General features: G+C 41.6%; 1 protein-coding gene across 6 annotated transcripts in view; it reads right to left on the bottom strand.

Moving 5' to 3' along the window:
* PARN (poly(A)-specific ribonuclease) overlaps window positions 1–17,295 on the bottom strand; it is a 179,350-nt gene that overhangs the window by 135,921 nt on the left and 26,134 nt on the right. For 3 of the 6 annotated variants that reach the window (XM_027526576.1, XM_027526574.1, XM_027526577.1), the window contains 8 exons: window positions 15,860–15,916; window positions 9,674–9,751; window positions 9,181–9,252; window positions 5,423–5,466; window positions 3,996–4,038; window positions 3,236–3,311; window positions 945–1,055; window positions 568–637 (listed from right to left, as the gene is read on the bottom strand). In XM_027526576.1, coding sequence (XP_027382377.1) covers window positions 568–637; window positions 945–1,055; window positions 3,236–3,311; window positions 3,996–4,038; window positions 5,423–5,466; window positions 9,181–9,252; window positions 9,674–9,751; window positions 15,860–15,916 — 551 coding nt within the window. The remainder of the gene's footprint in view (window positions 1–567; window positions 638–944; window positions 1,056–3,235; window positions 3,312–3,995; window positions 4,039–5,422; window positions 5,467–9,180; window positions 9,253–9,673; window positions 9,752–15,859; window positions 15,917–17,295) is intronic. The other 3 variants (XM_027526579.1, XM_027526575.1, XM_027526578.1) reach the window with 1 other exon arrangement.

The raw sequence follows: 17,295 nt of genomic DNA, 5'->3' as shown, positions 1-17,295 counted from the left end.
GAGATTCTTTGGAAATGCTCTGAAAGTAGACGTTTCCCTGCAATCACACTGACTTCCTCCGATGGTGAAGGTGCAACTTCACCGGATCCATTCAGATGAGAGCTCGGGATGCAATGACCATCAAAACTGCTCCACAGGTTATCTCAGAAGTCATCTGTGTAACCAACATCTTCTCAGAAAGGACATTATTTAATTAGGTAATAATGCACGCATGAATAATCTCACTCGTAAAGCCTGTTGGGGTTAAGTTAGGTCTGACTGTATACACAGACACATACACAGAGACTCCCTCGTGGGTCATTTAAATTCTGAAGCCACCCGTCCTTTGTCTTAAAAGAGATGTGCTACCTTTCATAATGTTGTCTTTCTTTTTTTTCTAGCAAATATTGAATACATTCTTTTCTAAAAGGTCAATTTCTATTTTTCAAAAAGCATCTGAGTCACCAGCGATGAGAAATGTCTTATCTAAAAATGCCAAGAGCTCCCAGTCACCCCTCACTGACATCCCAGATACTGGGCTCGTCCACCAGCAGAGGATGCTGGGGCACTGGGACTCTGATTACTTACTTGTTAAAAAAAGGTTCGATGAGTTTTGATCTGGCAGACACATGACTCTTTGGAGGACTAAGAAAAGAACCTAATGAAGAAAAGAAGCAGAATATCACATACAGTCAAGGAAAAACAAAGCCTGAAAAAAATACCCTGAAATCAACAGTATGGTTCTGCAAGGGTAAAATAAGTGTTCATGTGGACCAAGCACCACAGCCCCAGGTAAGCGGCTGATGGTTCTTCCTGCGCACTCCCCATCCCCCCTCCCAACCCCCTCCCCCTCCTCCCTCAAAACCCTCCCACTTCCTACTGGGTGAGTGGATCCCAGGGAAAGGGTAGACAGGGAAGATCCCCTCTGGACCATGTGTGTTGACAGAGACAGGTACAGTGTGTACCTAGGTAGTTGGCCATGGAGATGAAACACAGTCCTGTGATATAAGCATCATAGCCTGCCTCGTGGAGCTGTTCAGAAGCCGTGTCATAACTTGGAAAGCCTTCTGCACTTTCTAAAGAGAAAAAAGAAAACATAGTCTTCCCAAGGTCGTCACAAATTATGAAGACTGGTAAGCATGCTGCCCTGCCAAATCCAGATGTCTGTGCGGCAGAAACACCCTAAATAAGCAAAAAGAAAGCTATCTCCTTAATTCTCTCCACAAGAGATCTTGAGATAAGAGAGTCACTGAAAATGAGGGCTTTGGTCTAGACTAGAGAAGTATCTCGGTTACGTTATCAAAGACTCAGCCACACGCCTCCCAACTGCATGCTGTAGGATGCTATTTACAACCATGCATAACTCACTCCTGTGACCATGACTCCTCCTCTGACTGGGATGCAAGGGGTATTTCAGAGCAGTGGTCCCCAATCTTTTTGGCACCAGGGACCAGTTTCGTGAAAGACAAATTTTCCACGGGGGCGGAGGTGGTCTGGGGATGATTCAGGCATATTACGTTTATTGTGCACTTTATTTCTATTATTATTAAATCAGCTCCACCCCAGGTCATCAGGCATTAGACCCCGGAGGCTGGGGACCTCAGAGCAACGGCTAAGAGCATGGCCCCCGGCGTCCACTGTCTGAGTTTGAATCTTTGCTCCATCACTTAGCTGCTATGTGATCTTGAGCACGTTGCCCGCTCTGGGCCTCCACCATGGTAGCAGGGCGATGACAATCAGAGCTCCCTCGTTAGGCTTTTGGAGGATCAAATGAGCTCAAGTAAGTAAAGCTCTCATGCCACGTTTGGTACGTGGTAAACACTCTGTAACTGTTATCTGACAATACTCCAGCTCACCCTCCCCAAAAGCCAAAGACTCCCATCAAGGTTGGCAGCTCAAGTCAACAGTGTCCTTCACTATGTCTCCGAGCTCACAGATATAAAAATGGAAAGCACAAACAAGTCCAAAAACAGATCAGAATTTGCTGTAACGCTGCCCTTGCAACATGGCACCTCTTCATGGGAGAAACCGTTTTATGACATGCCTCTCTGGTCACAGCGATATGCACAGATTCTGAGAGAATGAGCTTTACTGAACCTGCTTTAGACTAAACTCTCCTTACTGGAATATTATATGGAAATAACGGGATAAAACTGTAACTCATAAATAGTTCTTTCCTAGAACTATTTTGTAAATGAGTATCAAAAAGGTTATAACAGAATCAAAAGCATGAGTGGAAATTAACAATGAAAAAGCTATATTGTTTTTATATCAATACAATGCTCTTTAAGCAAGAATTCTTTAACCTCAGTAAGTATCAAATATTAGATTTTAAGCTTAAAATAAAAGTCTTTTAATATGATAGCCAACTAAGTCATGGCCTCTACTCTACCACCAGCTGAAACACTTATTTCCAAAATCAATTATTTCCATTATACTGTCCATTATATTGTTAGAGGGAAGGTCTAGGTTTTCTCCCCCCACCCCTTTCTTAATTCCTTTTTTGGACTATTCCAGAAAGGAAAGCAAATGACTGTCATCTTGGCTGCTTTAGTACCTTCCACTGTCAGTTTCTGAGCCATCAGTCCCGTCGTCAATTTCTCAGGAAGCTTGCAGGCTACAGCTAGTGGGATGTTGATTATGACACCAGCAGCATGACTGAGGCCAAGGGGAACCAAGGAAGCAACTAACACCTGAAGGTTCACCAAACACAGGGGTGGGACCATGGCCAGATGTGCGAGTATCTGCACACCTGAGAAACGTCCCTCCCTCCTCTGGTTTTCCTCACCACTGCTGTGCAGTGCCTAAGCTACCTCTGAAGGAGGCAGAGGTGGAGCCCCCTCCTTCCTCATCTGTAAACCCAGTTCTTGGGCTTTCCTGAGACAAAAAGTATATTTTCACTCTACCCCTCACAATTAATCACCAGCTTTTTGTCTTTGCTTAAACCAAAAGGAAGACACATAATGTTTGGGACAATTCCAAGCATTAAGAAACAAAAAGCCCTGAAGATTCCATTGCTAAACTTCTCAACCAACAGGCTACCCAATCCTACCCGTGCAAAATAGAGGTAGGATTAGAAGATCATCTTCATTCAGAAAACAGCAACTCAACCAAGGGTATGAGCAAGTTAATTCAGCCAAAATTTATAAATGTACAACATATGTAGTTTCTAAAACAGTTTTACCTTTCTTCTATAATAGATATCCATAATTATCATTTAGAGTGTGGAGCTTTCTGGGATCGTTTATATTCTTACCAACTTTAGGAGGGTTGAAAGGTGTCTCTTTTAACCGCTTTTCCAATTCTGCAAGGGATGTGTTGTTAATGATATCCTACAAACCAGGAAACACAGGGAGGAGCTGTCATCATCTCAGAGATTCACGAAGAATCAGGACCAAAAAAAAAAAAAAAAAGTATCTAGTGCTGCCCCCTTGTGTTCTTTAAAGAAACACAGGAGTCGTTCTTTTCAATAAGAGAGAGAAACCACAAGTTTAATTTCCACCATATGGGAAGTACAGTCATATGAAAAGTTTTTACAGATGTGTTAAGTAGCTACAGACCTTTGGCCAGAAAGCTATACTGTTCTGGCATTCATTTCACTCAGCCATATAAACTCACTTCAGAAAGAAGCAAATGATTATATTTTTACCTGAATTCTCTTGATTAGACTATATATCCAAAATATGTAAAATAAGGAAAAGGAATGAGTGTATGCATCTGTAATCTATTCAAAAATTCATTATATGTTTTAACATTAAAAATTTACAATCAGAAGGAAAAAACTCCCACAATTCCACTATGCAAAGACAACTGCTATTCACATTTTGACATATTTATTTCTAGTCTTTCCTCAATTTCTTTTTTATCTTTTTTGTTTTTTCAGAGAACAAGAGGCGGGTAGGGGGGCAGTTGTATTGGAAAGTGACATTAACTGACCAGAATTCTAAAGCTGTTAGCAGCAATCAGGAAAATTTCAAACTATAATTTATCAACAATAGTTCTGATTTTTAAAATACCTTAAAAGGTTGTGTGCTGGCCATCAATTTTGTATCCAAGAGCCTAAAAACAGAATTTTTTAAAAAGGTAAACAAAATGGATAGCAACGTTCAAAATGTACTTTACTCCAATGAATAACCGCGGATGGGGGCGTTAGGCACATCAGTCATCTGCATCTCCATTACGTCAGACTGAGGACACGGTCCCCTCATCCGGGCACTTCATCAGGAGGCTGTGGGGAAGCCCACACCCAGAGCACAAGTTCTAGAGGGCACGGGCTTACACTGACATCAGGGGTAAGTCATCCTCATGTGTTTGCACGTGGTTCCGACACTGCGGCAGGCCTGATGCTCCCAAGCTCTTATCATCTCCTACCACTACCCAGATCTGTACAATATAATATCCTGAAGGGTCAAAAACTGCATTTGCAGTCTCATACAACTGTTATTTCTCACTACTCTGCTTCAGAGATTGCAATAATAGAAAAAAGAGAGAGAGACACACACACACACACACACTCGTATAACAATACTATTTCCTCTCATATAAATATGAGTACTGCACATAATTGGACAGAAATAGTCTGGCTGAAAGAGCAACTGCTCCAAGTCCTCAGACGTAGACTCTTGCTCTGAGGGCTCCATGCGGCTGATGTGGGATCTATCAGAACACACCACACTAACCATGGACAATACCAACAGGCTAAGGCACTGACAAAGTTGCAAAAAAGGAGTTCTCTAGCCAGACGGTTTTTGACCGACGACACAATACTCTCAACATATCCAACTATATATTCAACCATCTTCATTATTCAACTGAATACCCTCAACTGGATGCTTCACTGTGACAAGGTTCACCCAACAGACAAGAGAGACAAACGCCAACTCAAGCAGACCTCCCAGGTCCCTCACACAGTGGGAGACAGGATGAGAAAAAAGCAGCTGCTGTCCATTTTCACCCTTGGATCAAATTCTGATTTTTAAATTTTAACAACAAACATAATCATCATTTGTAAAAGCAAACATCAGCAAGGTGGAACTATTAAGCCATTTTCCAGCTTATGCAAACTGAATTGTCACCATGATCCAATGGTTTTAATAAACTACTGTCTGCTACTGCTAAGTCACTTCAGTCGTGTCCGACTCTGTGCGACCCCATAGATAGCAGCCCACCAGGCTCCCCCATCCCTGGGATTCTCCAGGCAAGAACACTGGAGTGGGTTGCCATTTCCTTCTCCAATGCATGAAAGTGAAAAGTGAAAGTGAAGTCACTCAGTCGTGTCCGGCTCTTAGCGACCCCATGGATTGCAGCCCAACAGGCTCCTCCATCCATGGGATTTTCCAAGCAAGAGTACTGGAATGGGGTGCCATTGCCTTATACCTATGTGTAATTATGGATGCCCTGATGGCTGTTTTAAACCAAAGACAAATCCTCAAAGAAAGCTTACCTGGGGAAAACACATGTTGTCATCTCCTTAAATTCATTTAAGTCCTAAAAAATAAGAATGTGACCTGTTATAATTTTACTGGTATATTTGCAATATTTAAAACAAATATTTCAAGTCCCATGGTTCTCTTCTCAAACCATGATACCAACACAGGCCCTTGAAGCTAAACTTCCAATTCTCACTAATATCTAAAAATTTTGGCAATTCCTCACTGGAATTGCCAAATTCTGCATAAGCAAAATATATATATGAGCATTTTATGGCTGAAACATAAGAGTTTGGGGAAAAAGGTTTTTATTATATGTAGAAAACTATCACTAATACTTCTATTACACAACTCATTGTAAAGTGAGACATTTAGAATTATTTAAATAAAATGGTTGACAGTATCTTGTGATAAAGCATAAAGGAAAAGAATATGAAAAGGAATATTTATGTATAACTGAGTCACTTTGCTGTACAGCAGAAATTAACATAACACTACAAATCAACTATACTTCAATAAAATTTTTTAAAAAATAAAATAAAGTGGTTCATGCAGGAAATGGACATACTGTAAATTGGATCATACTTTTAATGGAAACACCATTGAAATATTGGTTAAAATGGCCATTAAAACACAGACTTTCCAATACACATGATTCTTGCTTTAACTACTCAGAAAATTGCTTAAGTGGCACCAATAGCAAATGCCTAAATTAGGCAATTCATTTCCCAAGTTTATTTGATCAGGAAGTCTAGAGCTGGAATGAGATTGCTCTCATTTTGAATTAACTTATTTATATACATAATTGCCACACCGCACTGCCTACGCATACTCCTGACCCACTGTGACTACAGTTCTCTTCAGTGTTATTCATGCTTCACAGGAAACTGCCATTTCCCATTAGCTTTTCAAGCCTGTAAATACAGTCTGTATTTAGCTAGCTTGAAGTATTTACCAGCTTTTTCAATGGCTATCGTTAAATTAATGAACAATACATGAATAAGCGGTTTCAGTGCTAAGTCAAACAAAAAGACAATAAAGACTGTAATCTCTCAGTACCATTAGAAAGCCTCACAAGCAAGAAAAAATTAGAATTATGGCCAGTTCCAGGGCCAGCATATAGTAAGGTTCTAGACCAATGCCTTCTAAAAGGTAGCAAGAATGAATAGCAAGACTTTTAAGAAGAGACTCTTCCCCTAAAAACCTGCCCCCAAATATAGATTCTTTAGTGTACTTTTAAATACATTTGGTAACAGTGTATGTAAAAGTTCTATCACTTTAATTAGGCTTTTTCCTTTCCTGTCATCACTTCTTCCAAAGGTGGATGGAAGAAAACCATTTTCTCCTTCTGACAATGACAGAACACAAAGAAGCTACAGAACATACTCGGGCCTAGTAATAAAGCAAGGATAAGACCACTTACCCTAACCCACCTTCTACTTTGCAATAAATCATATGCTCTTTCCAGTAGAATCTGATTGAAAACCAGCTACATGCAAGATAACATTCATGAAGTCCTTACATACAAAGCACTATGCTAGGCATTTAGACACAGACAATAAAAAGGTCACACTCCTTGTCCAAGGAGGGAATCACTTAGAGAGAAAAGCAGAGTAAGATGTAAAGGCAAAAATTATGCAACAGAAGAGGTGCATGGTTCCCTGGCAGTTCAGAGAAAGGAAAGCTCACTCTTGGGCAAGGCAGCAGGCAAGGGAAAGGCGTACACCCAAAGAGGCATACACTGGGCCTGGGTAAGATGGGTAAAGCCGTAATAGCAAACACTCAGAAAAGCCAGAGGAAATTCAAGTTGAAGGATTTCATATACCAAAAACTACAGACATGCAGAAGCACACAACGTTTTCTAGGGGGAGAAAAAGTGAGCCAGTCTGGCTGGGAAGAAGGACAAAAACGGGTCCAGACTACACAAGAAGGTTGGGCCAGATCACAGAAGGCTTGATAATGCCAGGCTAAAAAGAATCAACTGTATAGAAAAACAAAGAACACGGGATTAACTCAGAATTTAACTCAGGGTCAGTGATGTGGACAGAGCCATACATCAGGAGATTACAAAGCTGACACAGTCAGAATACACTCATTTGTTAAATCAGTATTTAATGCCTCTTACAAGCCAAGCTCTGTTTGCTGTTTAAAACACCTATAAACACAGCATTAAATACACTTTTCCTTACAGATAACTTCACTGCTCTGAAGGTCAAAAGGCCGTGAGAGAGGCTACTACTATTCAGTCAATAAGGAGTGACGGATCTGAAATTAACATTAGCTCTTTAGATTTACAGAATGCAAATTCACACCCATCATGTTTGAGTCTCACAACTATGATGCCTTTGAGTCCCTGAGGGTGATGCAGTTTTTATGAAAAGTAAGGACAATCTTAAGGCTGCAGAAATAGGAACAGGCTTCCCAACATTTGGAATTTTCCAAAGAAAAGTAATCAAGATGCTGAAGGAACGATGCATTGTGAGAAACGTGAAGTAACTGAGGCTTTGCAGATGTATACATGACACTGAACTCTAAAGTAGGTATTATCCAATCCAGAAGCCATCAGCCTCCAATTAAAATAAATAAATTTAAATTTAAAAAAATAATAAATAAACAAACCAAAAAAAAGGTAAGTCTGGTGGTATATGCAGACAAAGCCGTAGAAAATGGACTTGCGGACAGGAAGGGGGAAGGAGAGGGTAAGACGAATTGAGTAGCACTGACATATACACACTACCACGTGTAAAATAACTAGCTAGCGGGAAGCTGCTCTATAACACAGGGAGCCCAGCCCGGTGCTCTGTGATGACCTAAAGGGATGGGGTTCAGGGTAGGGAAGACAGGCTCAAGAGGGAGGGGATATATATATATATATAATTATAGCTGATTCGAGTTGTTGTACGGCAGAAACCAACACAATATTGAAAAGCAATTATCTTCCAATTAAAAAAAAAATCTGGTGGTATAATAGTTTAAAACAGAGGCTGGAAAACCACAGCCACGGGCCAAATCTGGCCTATCACCTATTTTTAAATAAAATTTTTCTGGGGCAAAGTCATATCCGTTTGTTGACGCACTGCACTCTACAGCAGTTTTCAGGTGACAAAGACAGTGTTGAGAGTCCTGACAAAGACTATTCAGCCTGGAAAGCCCTAAATACTTTACTATCTGACCCTTTTTTGCCAACCTCTGTTTAAAGGATGAGCTGAAGGTTAAAGTGAGGCAGGGAATCCTGCCTGGAGTTTGCTAACTTCAGATGAGGAATAAGGCTACTTGCTACTTGAAATGGAAAGAATGCAGATGTGAGAGACAGCCTGGAGACAAAACTGCCAGGATTTTGTAACTGGTCAGATCTGGGGGACAGAGGAAGAGCCAAAACAGATGTTAAAAACCATGTTGGTGACTGGGCATCATTTACAGTAAAGCAATCAGGAGAAAGAAAGGGTTTGGAGACAGAAGGAGAGAAAGGTTACGTTAAGTTGCACACCCTATTTGCGACACATGAATTTTAAACCCCACTCATCCTGAAAGCTACCCAGGTAGAGACGTGTGGGGTCAGCATAAACTGTGACCTGGATCTGAGGGGAGATCCCAGCTGGAGAGGAAGATGTCAGTGTCTTCCAGCTGAAGTCCTAGAAGGTGGGTGAGATCACTAAAGGACAGAAAATATGGGAAGAAAATGAAGGAGAGACACTGCAGTGATGAGCAGCAGAGAGATGAGGCCCCAGGCAGTTAGGGAGCGAAGAGGAGGAGACAGAGAGCAGCCCTTTACCTGGAGCTCGTGCTTTGGTGCACGGAGACAGCATGGCTCCCAGAGTCCAAAACACCAAGGTCCACAAAGAATCTAAGGGAAGCAGCCTCGCAAGAGGGAACCAAGACGTTTACACAACCTGATCCAGTCTACAGACCTCTAGCCCCACCCCCTACCCCCGCCCACCCCCCAACCCCAGCCACCACCACTTCAATGCCCTGCTATGGCTCATGTTGGCAGTATCAGACCTGAAGACCACATGTGCGGCTCAGCAACCCCTGCTCAGCACTAACTGAGCAGTCAAACCTCCGGCATCAAGACAAAACAAATGTTTAACCTCTCTCCAGCAACGGCAGCCATCCGAAGATCCTTTAACATCTCTTCAAAAACATTCAACCAAATGCAGGAGACTGTCCCTCTGGGACAGTTGCGGACAAGGGAACGGAACCCCACAGAGAACACTTTCTCAGTATTGAAGACGGGAATTCTTAACACAGGCTGACAAGACACTCACCGCAGGCAGAGGGCAGTAGAACTGATGAACCGTGTGCATGACATCCAAGAGCATGTTGTGTCCAATGACAAGCTTCCCCTGAAAAAAGCCAAGGTTAAGAAAGACTCCTTGTATATATGGAATTTAGAAAGATGGTAACAATAACCCTGTGTACGAGACAGCAAAAGAGACACTGATGTATAGATCAGTCTTATGGACTCTGTGGGAGAGGGAGAGGGTGGGAAGATTTGGGAGAATGGCATTGAACATGTATAATATCATGTATGAAACGAGTCGCCAGTCCAGGTTTGATGCACGATACTGGATGCTTGGGGCTGGTGCACTGGGACGACCCAGAGGAAGGGTATGGGGAGGGAGTAGGGAGGAGGGTTCAGGATGGGGAATACAGGTATACCTGTGGCGGATTCATTTCGATATTTGGCAAAACTAATACAATATTGTAAAGTTTAAAAATAAAATAAAATTAAAAAAAATAAAAATAAAAAAAAAAGAAAAGAAAGACTCCTTGGTGCAAAATTGTATCAGGGCTTTTTATTGAAGAGCTCAAAAAACTAACAGAAAATGCTAAGTATCTTGAAATGTATGGCTTGGTTCCATGAGGATTTTGTACTAAACTTGCTTTTTGACACTAAGGGGGAAAAAAATGTATAAAGATATGCAAATAAATTTGGGCTGGCTTCACTCCTCTTCTGGTGTAAAATCCAGAATGCAAAGTAAAAGCTCCAAATGACTTTGATTTCATTGATCTTTTTCTCTGATTTTTATTCATCTTCTACCCAAAAGAATCAGAAGTAGTACAATTTTATTAACACAAGAATCAAAAGTAGTAAATTTTTTATTAAAGAGCTCAAAAAAGTAACTGAAAAATGCTAGATACCTTGAACTGTCAAATAATTTGTGAACAAACTCTGAATATCAGAAATGTTTTCTTCAAAACAACTCACTTACTTTCAAAAGACACACTCATAACAATGCTAGAAAGTGTATAACAAACTTTATTAAGTAGAACGAGTTTTCATTTCCTTCATCATGTATGTCAAATTCCACAGGGCTTGCTCTAAAATATTGTTTCCAATGAAATTTATTGCTCTTCAACCAATGAGGTACAATATATATACAATAAATTAGTCCATTTTGATAAAAAACTGCAAAAAATGGAACATCAACTTAGATTTAGCTAGCCAGGTGACAGCATTTTTAACATAAAGCACCCAGAGCTTTTTGCTACATCCCAGTGGACCTTCAGAGCAATACTCCTTGACTCACAAAGCTAAACATAATTCTCTGAAATAAATAATTCTATACAAAAAGCTCCCAAATCCAACAGACGAGCTATCCTCTCAGCTCAGTGTGTGGGCCATTCTGAATATCTATGCAATGCTAAGATACCAAGTACTGATTGAAACCACAGAGAAGGAAGGAACCCAAAATGGAAACCCTAAAAGATAAACCTAACTGTATTATAAATGAAGCCCTCGACCATACTGAAAGAGGTTGGGAAGAACAGAACTAACATCAACACAGCAGATAACAAGAACTGCAATTCCCAGTGTTGGAGGGAAGAAAGTTACAAATAAGAAAAGAGAGTAGGTTAAAAGTAAACCTTGTGGTATTGGACTAGAATCTGTCATATATCAGTATAAATTCATTTTTTATAATATGCATTAAGTCAGACAGAAATATCAACGTGCATATACGTGCATGGTTACAGATGTATCATTCTTAGCTCTGTGCATTTAAGTCAGACAGAGAAATATCACAGTGTGTATACATGCATGGTTACACTCATGTATCATTCTTAGCTCTGTGCATTTAAGTCAGACAGGGAAATAGCAACATGTGTATACATGCATGGTTACACATGTATCATTCTTAGCTCTGTGCAGGGAGGGGAACTAGAAGTAGTAACACCACAGCAGGAGCCCAGCACCAGAACTTGGTTTCTAAAAGGAACCAGGGCTCCTTGGGGAAGTCCTTGATTCTAGAGCTGAGGAAGGGAAAATACAAGATAAGTGCGGAATATCTTGTGATATCAGAAAGTAAGGAGGTGCTCAGAAAAGGATGAGGCTTGTTCCAGCGGAGTCAGCCTGAAGCGCCAATGCCCCATGTGATACCATCCGAGCAACAAAATAAATAAGAACAAAATAAGAACACTAGATTAAAATCTGTAGAGGGACTTCCCTCATGGTCCAGTGGTTAGGAATCCACCTGTCAATGCAGGGGACAAGGTTCAATCACTGGTCCAGGAAGACCCCACAGGTTGTGGGGCAACTAGCCCTGTGCCACAGCAACGGAAGCCTGCATGCTCTAGGGCCCATGCTCCACAAGAGAAGCCAGTGCACCGAGAAGCCTGCACACCGCAACCAGAGAAAAGGAGCCCCTGCCCCACTGCAACTAAAGCCCACACATGGCAGTGAAGACTCAGCAGAGCCAAAAGTAAATAAATAGATAATGTTTTTAAATTAAGAAATAACTCTACACAGTGGGGACTTCCCTGGTGGTCAAGTGGTTAAGAATCCATCTTCCAGTGCAGGGGATGTCAGTTCGATCTCTAATCAGGGAACTAAGATCCCACGTGCCTTGGAGCAACTCACCCCGCAAGCCCCAACTACTAAGCCTGTGCACCACAGCTAGAGAGCCTGCACACTGCAACTAAGACCTGATGTAGCCAAATAAATAAATAAATTGTTTAAAGATATGTAGAATGAAATAAATTTCTCTGAGTCCAAAAAAAAAAAAAAAAGAATTAACAGAAGGGGAGCAGGGGCAGCTCTTCTAAAAGATTTCCAGAAACAAAAGGAGAAAGAAAGAGGGAAACACAAACTTGCCACTAGAATACCACAGTAATGAGGGCTGCAGGCAAGAGCCACTGACAGATGCTGTGTCACTGGCAAAAGCTCGAGAAAAAACAGGATTTTCAGCACCTCCAAATATCTCCAATATATTTATTAACTACAAAAGGGAAAACAGTAACTCTACAGTGCATAAACCCAGCAGACACCACCTGAACTGAGGGATGGGGGTCAATGTCATGAATCATCATTTCTGTGGCATGCCTGCCCAAACTGTGTCTTCAATCCAACGTGAGAAAAGATCAAACAAATCCAAACTAAGGGACACCTGACACGGTTACAATCAACACTCTTTAAAAACACCAAGGTTATAAGAGACAAAGTAAACTACAGGCTGCAGAAGACCACGGAGAGATAACAAGTAAACGCAACGTGGGATCTTAGACAGAACCATGAACAGGAAAAGGACTTAGAGGAAAACAGGTTAAATTCAAGTTAGCTCATAATATTGTACCAATGCTAATTTCATGGTTCTGCAACTGTATGGTTATACAAGATAGTAACATTAGGTGTCGCTAGGTGACGGGTGTATAGAAATCCTGTACCAGTTTTGCAACTTTTCTGTGGGTGAAAAATTAATACGAATTTTTTTAAAACTAGAGAAAACAGATTCGTTACTAAGAGTGACGGGGAAAGAACCTGGTCTAACATAGAGTGTTTACTTGTTCACTGGTTATACAGAGCTCAACTATGTTCGTAGTTGCGAAGTACATGACTTAAATTTTAAAAGTCAGGATCACTAATAAACAGGGCTAAATTTTTATCACGGTATGCTCCGTGATGTGCACTACGGATGGCCCACAACATGCTATGAATCACTCTGCTGAAGAGGGACCACAGAGAGGAAAAATAAATAGAGGCACAGCTGGCTAAGGGATCTGAATTGTTTGTACAAGGTAAATAAATGCCCCCATCTTGGAAAAGCCCCCTAAACCATCATGCTGGTTATGGGAGCTCAAAGCCAACTGCTGCCCCACATCTGTCTCAGGGATAGCTTCAATCAATCCACCACTGCTCTGAAGACGGCTGGTTAAGTGTGTATAATGTAAGCAAACACGACCAGAAACTCCCCTCTGCTTCTGTGTGTGTGTGTCTCTCAGTCAAGTCCAACTCTCTGTGACCTCACAGACTGTAGCCCAGTAAGCTCCTCTGTCCATGGAATATATCAGGCAAGAATACGGGAGTGGGTTGCCATTTCCTTCTCTAAGAGATCTTTCTAATCCAGGGATCAAACCCAAGTCTCTTGCATTACAGGCAGATTCTTTACCACTGAGCCACCAGGGAAGCCCTCTCTGCTTCTCTGGATACATGCAATCTTGTTGCTGTTGATCAGTCGCGTCCCGACTCTTTGGACTGCAGCACATCAGGCTTCCCTGTCCCTCACCATCTCACGGAGTTTACCCAAGTTATTGTCCATTGAATCAATGATGCCATCTGACCATCTCATCCTCTGTCACCTTCTTCTCCTTCTGCCTTAAATCTTTCCCAGCATCAGGGTCTTTTCCAATAAGTCGGCTCTTTGCATCAGGTGGCCCAAGTTTTGGCGCTTCAGTTTCTGCATCAGTCTTTCCAATGAATATTCAGGACTGACTTCCTTTAGTTTAGGACTGACTGCTTTGATTTCCTTGCAGTCCAAGGGACTCTTAAGAGTCTTCTCCAACACCACAATTCAAAAGCATCAATTCTTCAGTGCTCAGCCTTTTTTACGATCCAACTCTCACATCCATGACTACTGGAAAAACCATAACTTTGACTATATGGATCTTTGTTGGCAAAGTGATGTCTCCGCTTTTTAATACGCTATCTAGGTTTGTCACAGCATTTCTTCCAAGGAGCAAGTGTCTTTTAATTTCATGGCTGCAGTCACCACCTGCAGTGATTCTGGAGCCCAAGAAAATAGTCTGTCATTGTCTCCATTGTTTCCCCATCTATTTGCCATGAAGTGATGGGACCAGATGCCATGATCTTAGTTTTTTGAAATGTTGAGTTTTAAACTAGCTTTTTAGCTACTTCTCAAGAGACCCACACCTTTGTTTTTCTCCAGGCTCATCCCTGGTTCTATTCTGTTTCGGTAACATCATTTACTTGAGAGAAAGAGCTCCTAAGAAGCCAGCCCTTCTCTCTCTCAAGGTCTAAGTTCTGTTTACCCCTTGCTGGGGACAGTGACTGCCTCCCCGAAAGTGCTCCTGTTTGACAAGGCTACACCTGCTGTTGAGACAACCATGGACTCCTGGAGCACCGCCTTCAAGCTTCCCCGATGCAGAGCTCAGCATCTAAGGGACAAGACGACTCCTCGAGGGAGACCATGCCTTCTCCTTAGGCCAGCTACTCAAGGACAAGGAGGTCTCAGACTCCAGGGAAGTTTAGCATCAGGCAAGCAGTGTGACTTGGATGGGTAACTCAACAGAACAACCAGCAGCAAGACCCAGCTTCCCTGTGCAGGATGGGCGTGCTTCTTTTCTTAAAGGATGTAAGAAAGGAGGGAAAATATCTACTATATCTATCACAGAACCCTCCAGCACATTTACATAAACAGTTGAAACATTTTTTAAATGTATCTAATGTTATTAAAATTTAACATTCAGGGATTCTCAGAGGTAGTGGTAAAGAATCTAGCTGCCAATACAGGAGACACAGGTTCAATCCCTGGCCCAGGAAGATTCCACATGCTGGGGAGCAATGAAGCCCATGCACCACAACCATTAAACCTGTGCTCTAGAGCCCAGGAGACGCAGCTACTGAGCCCACGCTCCACAAGAGAAGCCACCGCAATGAGAAGCCTGCGCACTGCAACTAAAGAGGAGCCCCTATTCGCCAAAACTAGAGAAGAGCCCTCACGGCAACAAAGACCCAGCACAGCCTAAATAAATAAATAAAATTATTTAAAAAACAAAGATACAAGATTCAGTTAAGCGGAGGAATTCAACACCATTATTTTTATCCTCTAGATTTCTTTTAATGAAGGAATACAAGGTTTCAAAAACTGGATTATTTCTCCTCATCTTCTTTAGTTTGCTATTCTGCTACTTGTTGGTTTTAAGAATAATAAATATCAGTTTCATGGAGCCACATAAGGCCATCACAGTATAATCCTCTTCTGCGTTTTAACAGAAATGCTTTCTAAAAAAATGGTTTGGATGTAATTCAGCAATTATAATGTCACACTGAGCGCATTATGACAACAAGCTATCTTTATGAAGTTCTAACTTCTCCTTCCAGACCAGGAAAACATTCTAATATCAATGTGACCAGATGATGGATTTGCAATGATAACGTGGCATTTCACAGTAAATGTTATGTTCAGGAAATTAATTACTAAGTTTGTTTCACTCACCGAATTAGCAATGGCATGAATGACTCTAGAAAATCCCACAGCATCATTCAGTTCTTCCTAATTTAAAAACAAAACAAAAAACCAACTATTGAAATATATATGTTCCTTGTTTGAATAAGTTAAAATCTAGGCAAAAAAAAAAACCAGAGGCTGAAATTTTATATCCAGTTAGATAACTTTTGTTTCCCATGTTTTGAGTCCATCACCCCCAAACAACTGCGTTGGAAATGATTTCTGCATGTACCATTTTTCTGTTTCTGAGAGAGGGATGAGCAAGTGGCAAACTATTCATTAGTTACTAAGCTAACAGTGCTAGGGTATACCCATCACTTCCAATCAACTGTTGAAATCTCCACATCCCTCAAGCTGCCTTGAGGGCTTCCATGGTGGCTCAGCGGTAAAGAATCCATCTGCCAATGCAAGAGAAATGAGTTCAATCCCTGGGTCAGAAAGATCCCCTAGAGGAAGAAATGGCAATCCATTCCAGTATTCTTGCCTGGGTAATCCCATGGACAAAGAAATCTGGTGGGCTATAGTCCACAGGGTTGCAGAATCCGATACAACTTAAGGACTAAACAAGAAGTTGCCCTAGAAACAGGGACTTTTAAAAGCTGCCACCTGCTGGCCAAATTAATACTGCATTCCATTCCGAGGAGGACCACTCAGACCAACTGTTAAATCAAGAATTCTCTGATTTTTTTTTTCCTGAGTGAGTGCTTAGTTGCTCAGTCATGTCAGACTCTTTTTGACCCCATGAACTGTAGCCCACCAGGCTCCTCTGTCCATGGGATTCTCCAGGCAAGAATCCTGGAGTGGGTTGTCATTCTCTTCTCCAGGGGATCTTCCCAACCCAAGGATCAAACCCAGGTCTCCTGCACTATAGGAGGATTATTTACCAACTGAGCCAAGAGGGAAGCACCGCCCGCCCCCCACCCCCGCCACCTTCTTTTTTCCTGGTCAAATGCATTTTTATAAAATTTGTATAGCACCACACTGAGACACTGCCACTCAGCTTCTTCCCTCCTGTTTTCTTCATGATGGTGCTTAAATAGACTCAATTTCTTTCCTATCTTGAAATCCTTTCCTTAACTCTAAGCTCTAGGGAACCACTCTCCTTCTCCTTGTCTCTTCACAGCTAAATTACTTAATGACTCTTCTCCTGGGATGTCCCTGGTCCAGGCATTAAGACTGTGCTTCCATTGCAACGAGCATGGGTTCTATTTCTGGTCAGGGAACTAAGATCCTGCACGCTGTGTGGCATGGCCAAAAATTTAAATAAAAAAAAACTCACCAGGTCCAGTTTAATTCCCAGAAACCTGCAAGTCCCCTGCTCTCCCATTTCACCCTCACTGAAATTGTTCACTTCCTTAAATTACTCTTGAGTCTAAAAAGCACTGATGGTTTTGTGGAGAAAGTGGAACACTTGTACTTTGTTG

Source organism: Bos indicus x Bos taurus, chromosome 25 (genome assembly GCF_003369695.1).
Source record: "Bos indicus x Bos taurus breed Angus x Brahman F1 hybrid chromosome 25, Bos_hybrid_MaternalHap_v2.0, whole genome shotgun sequence".
NCBI classification, from domain to species: Eukaryota; Metazoa; Chordata; class Mammalia; order Artiodactyla; family Bovidae; genus Bos; species Bos indicus x Bos taurus.
Note: the sequence above shows the minus strand (reverse complement) of the source record. Positions and strands in the feature narration are given on the sequence as shown.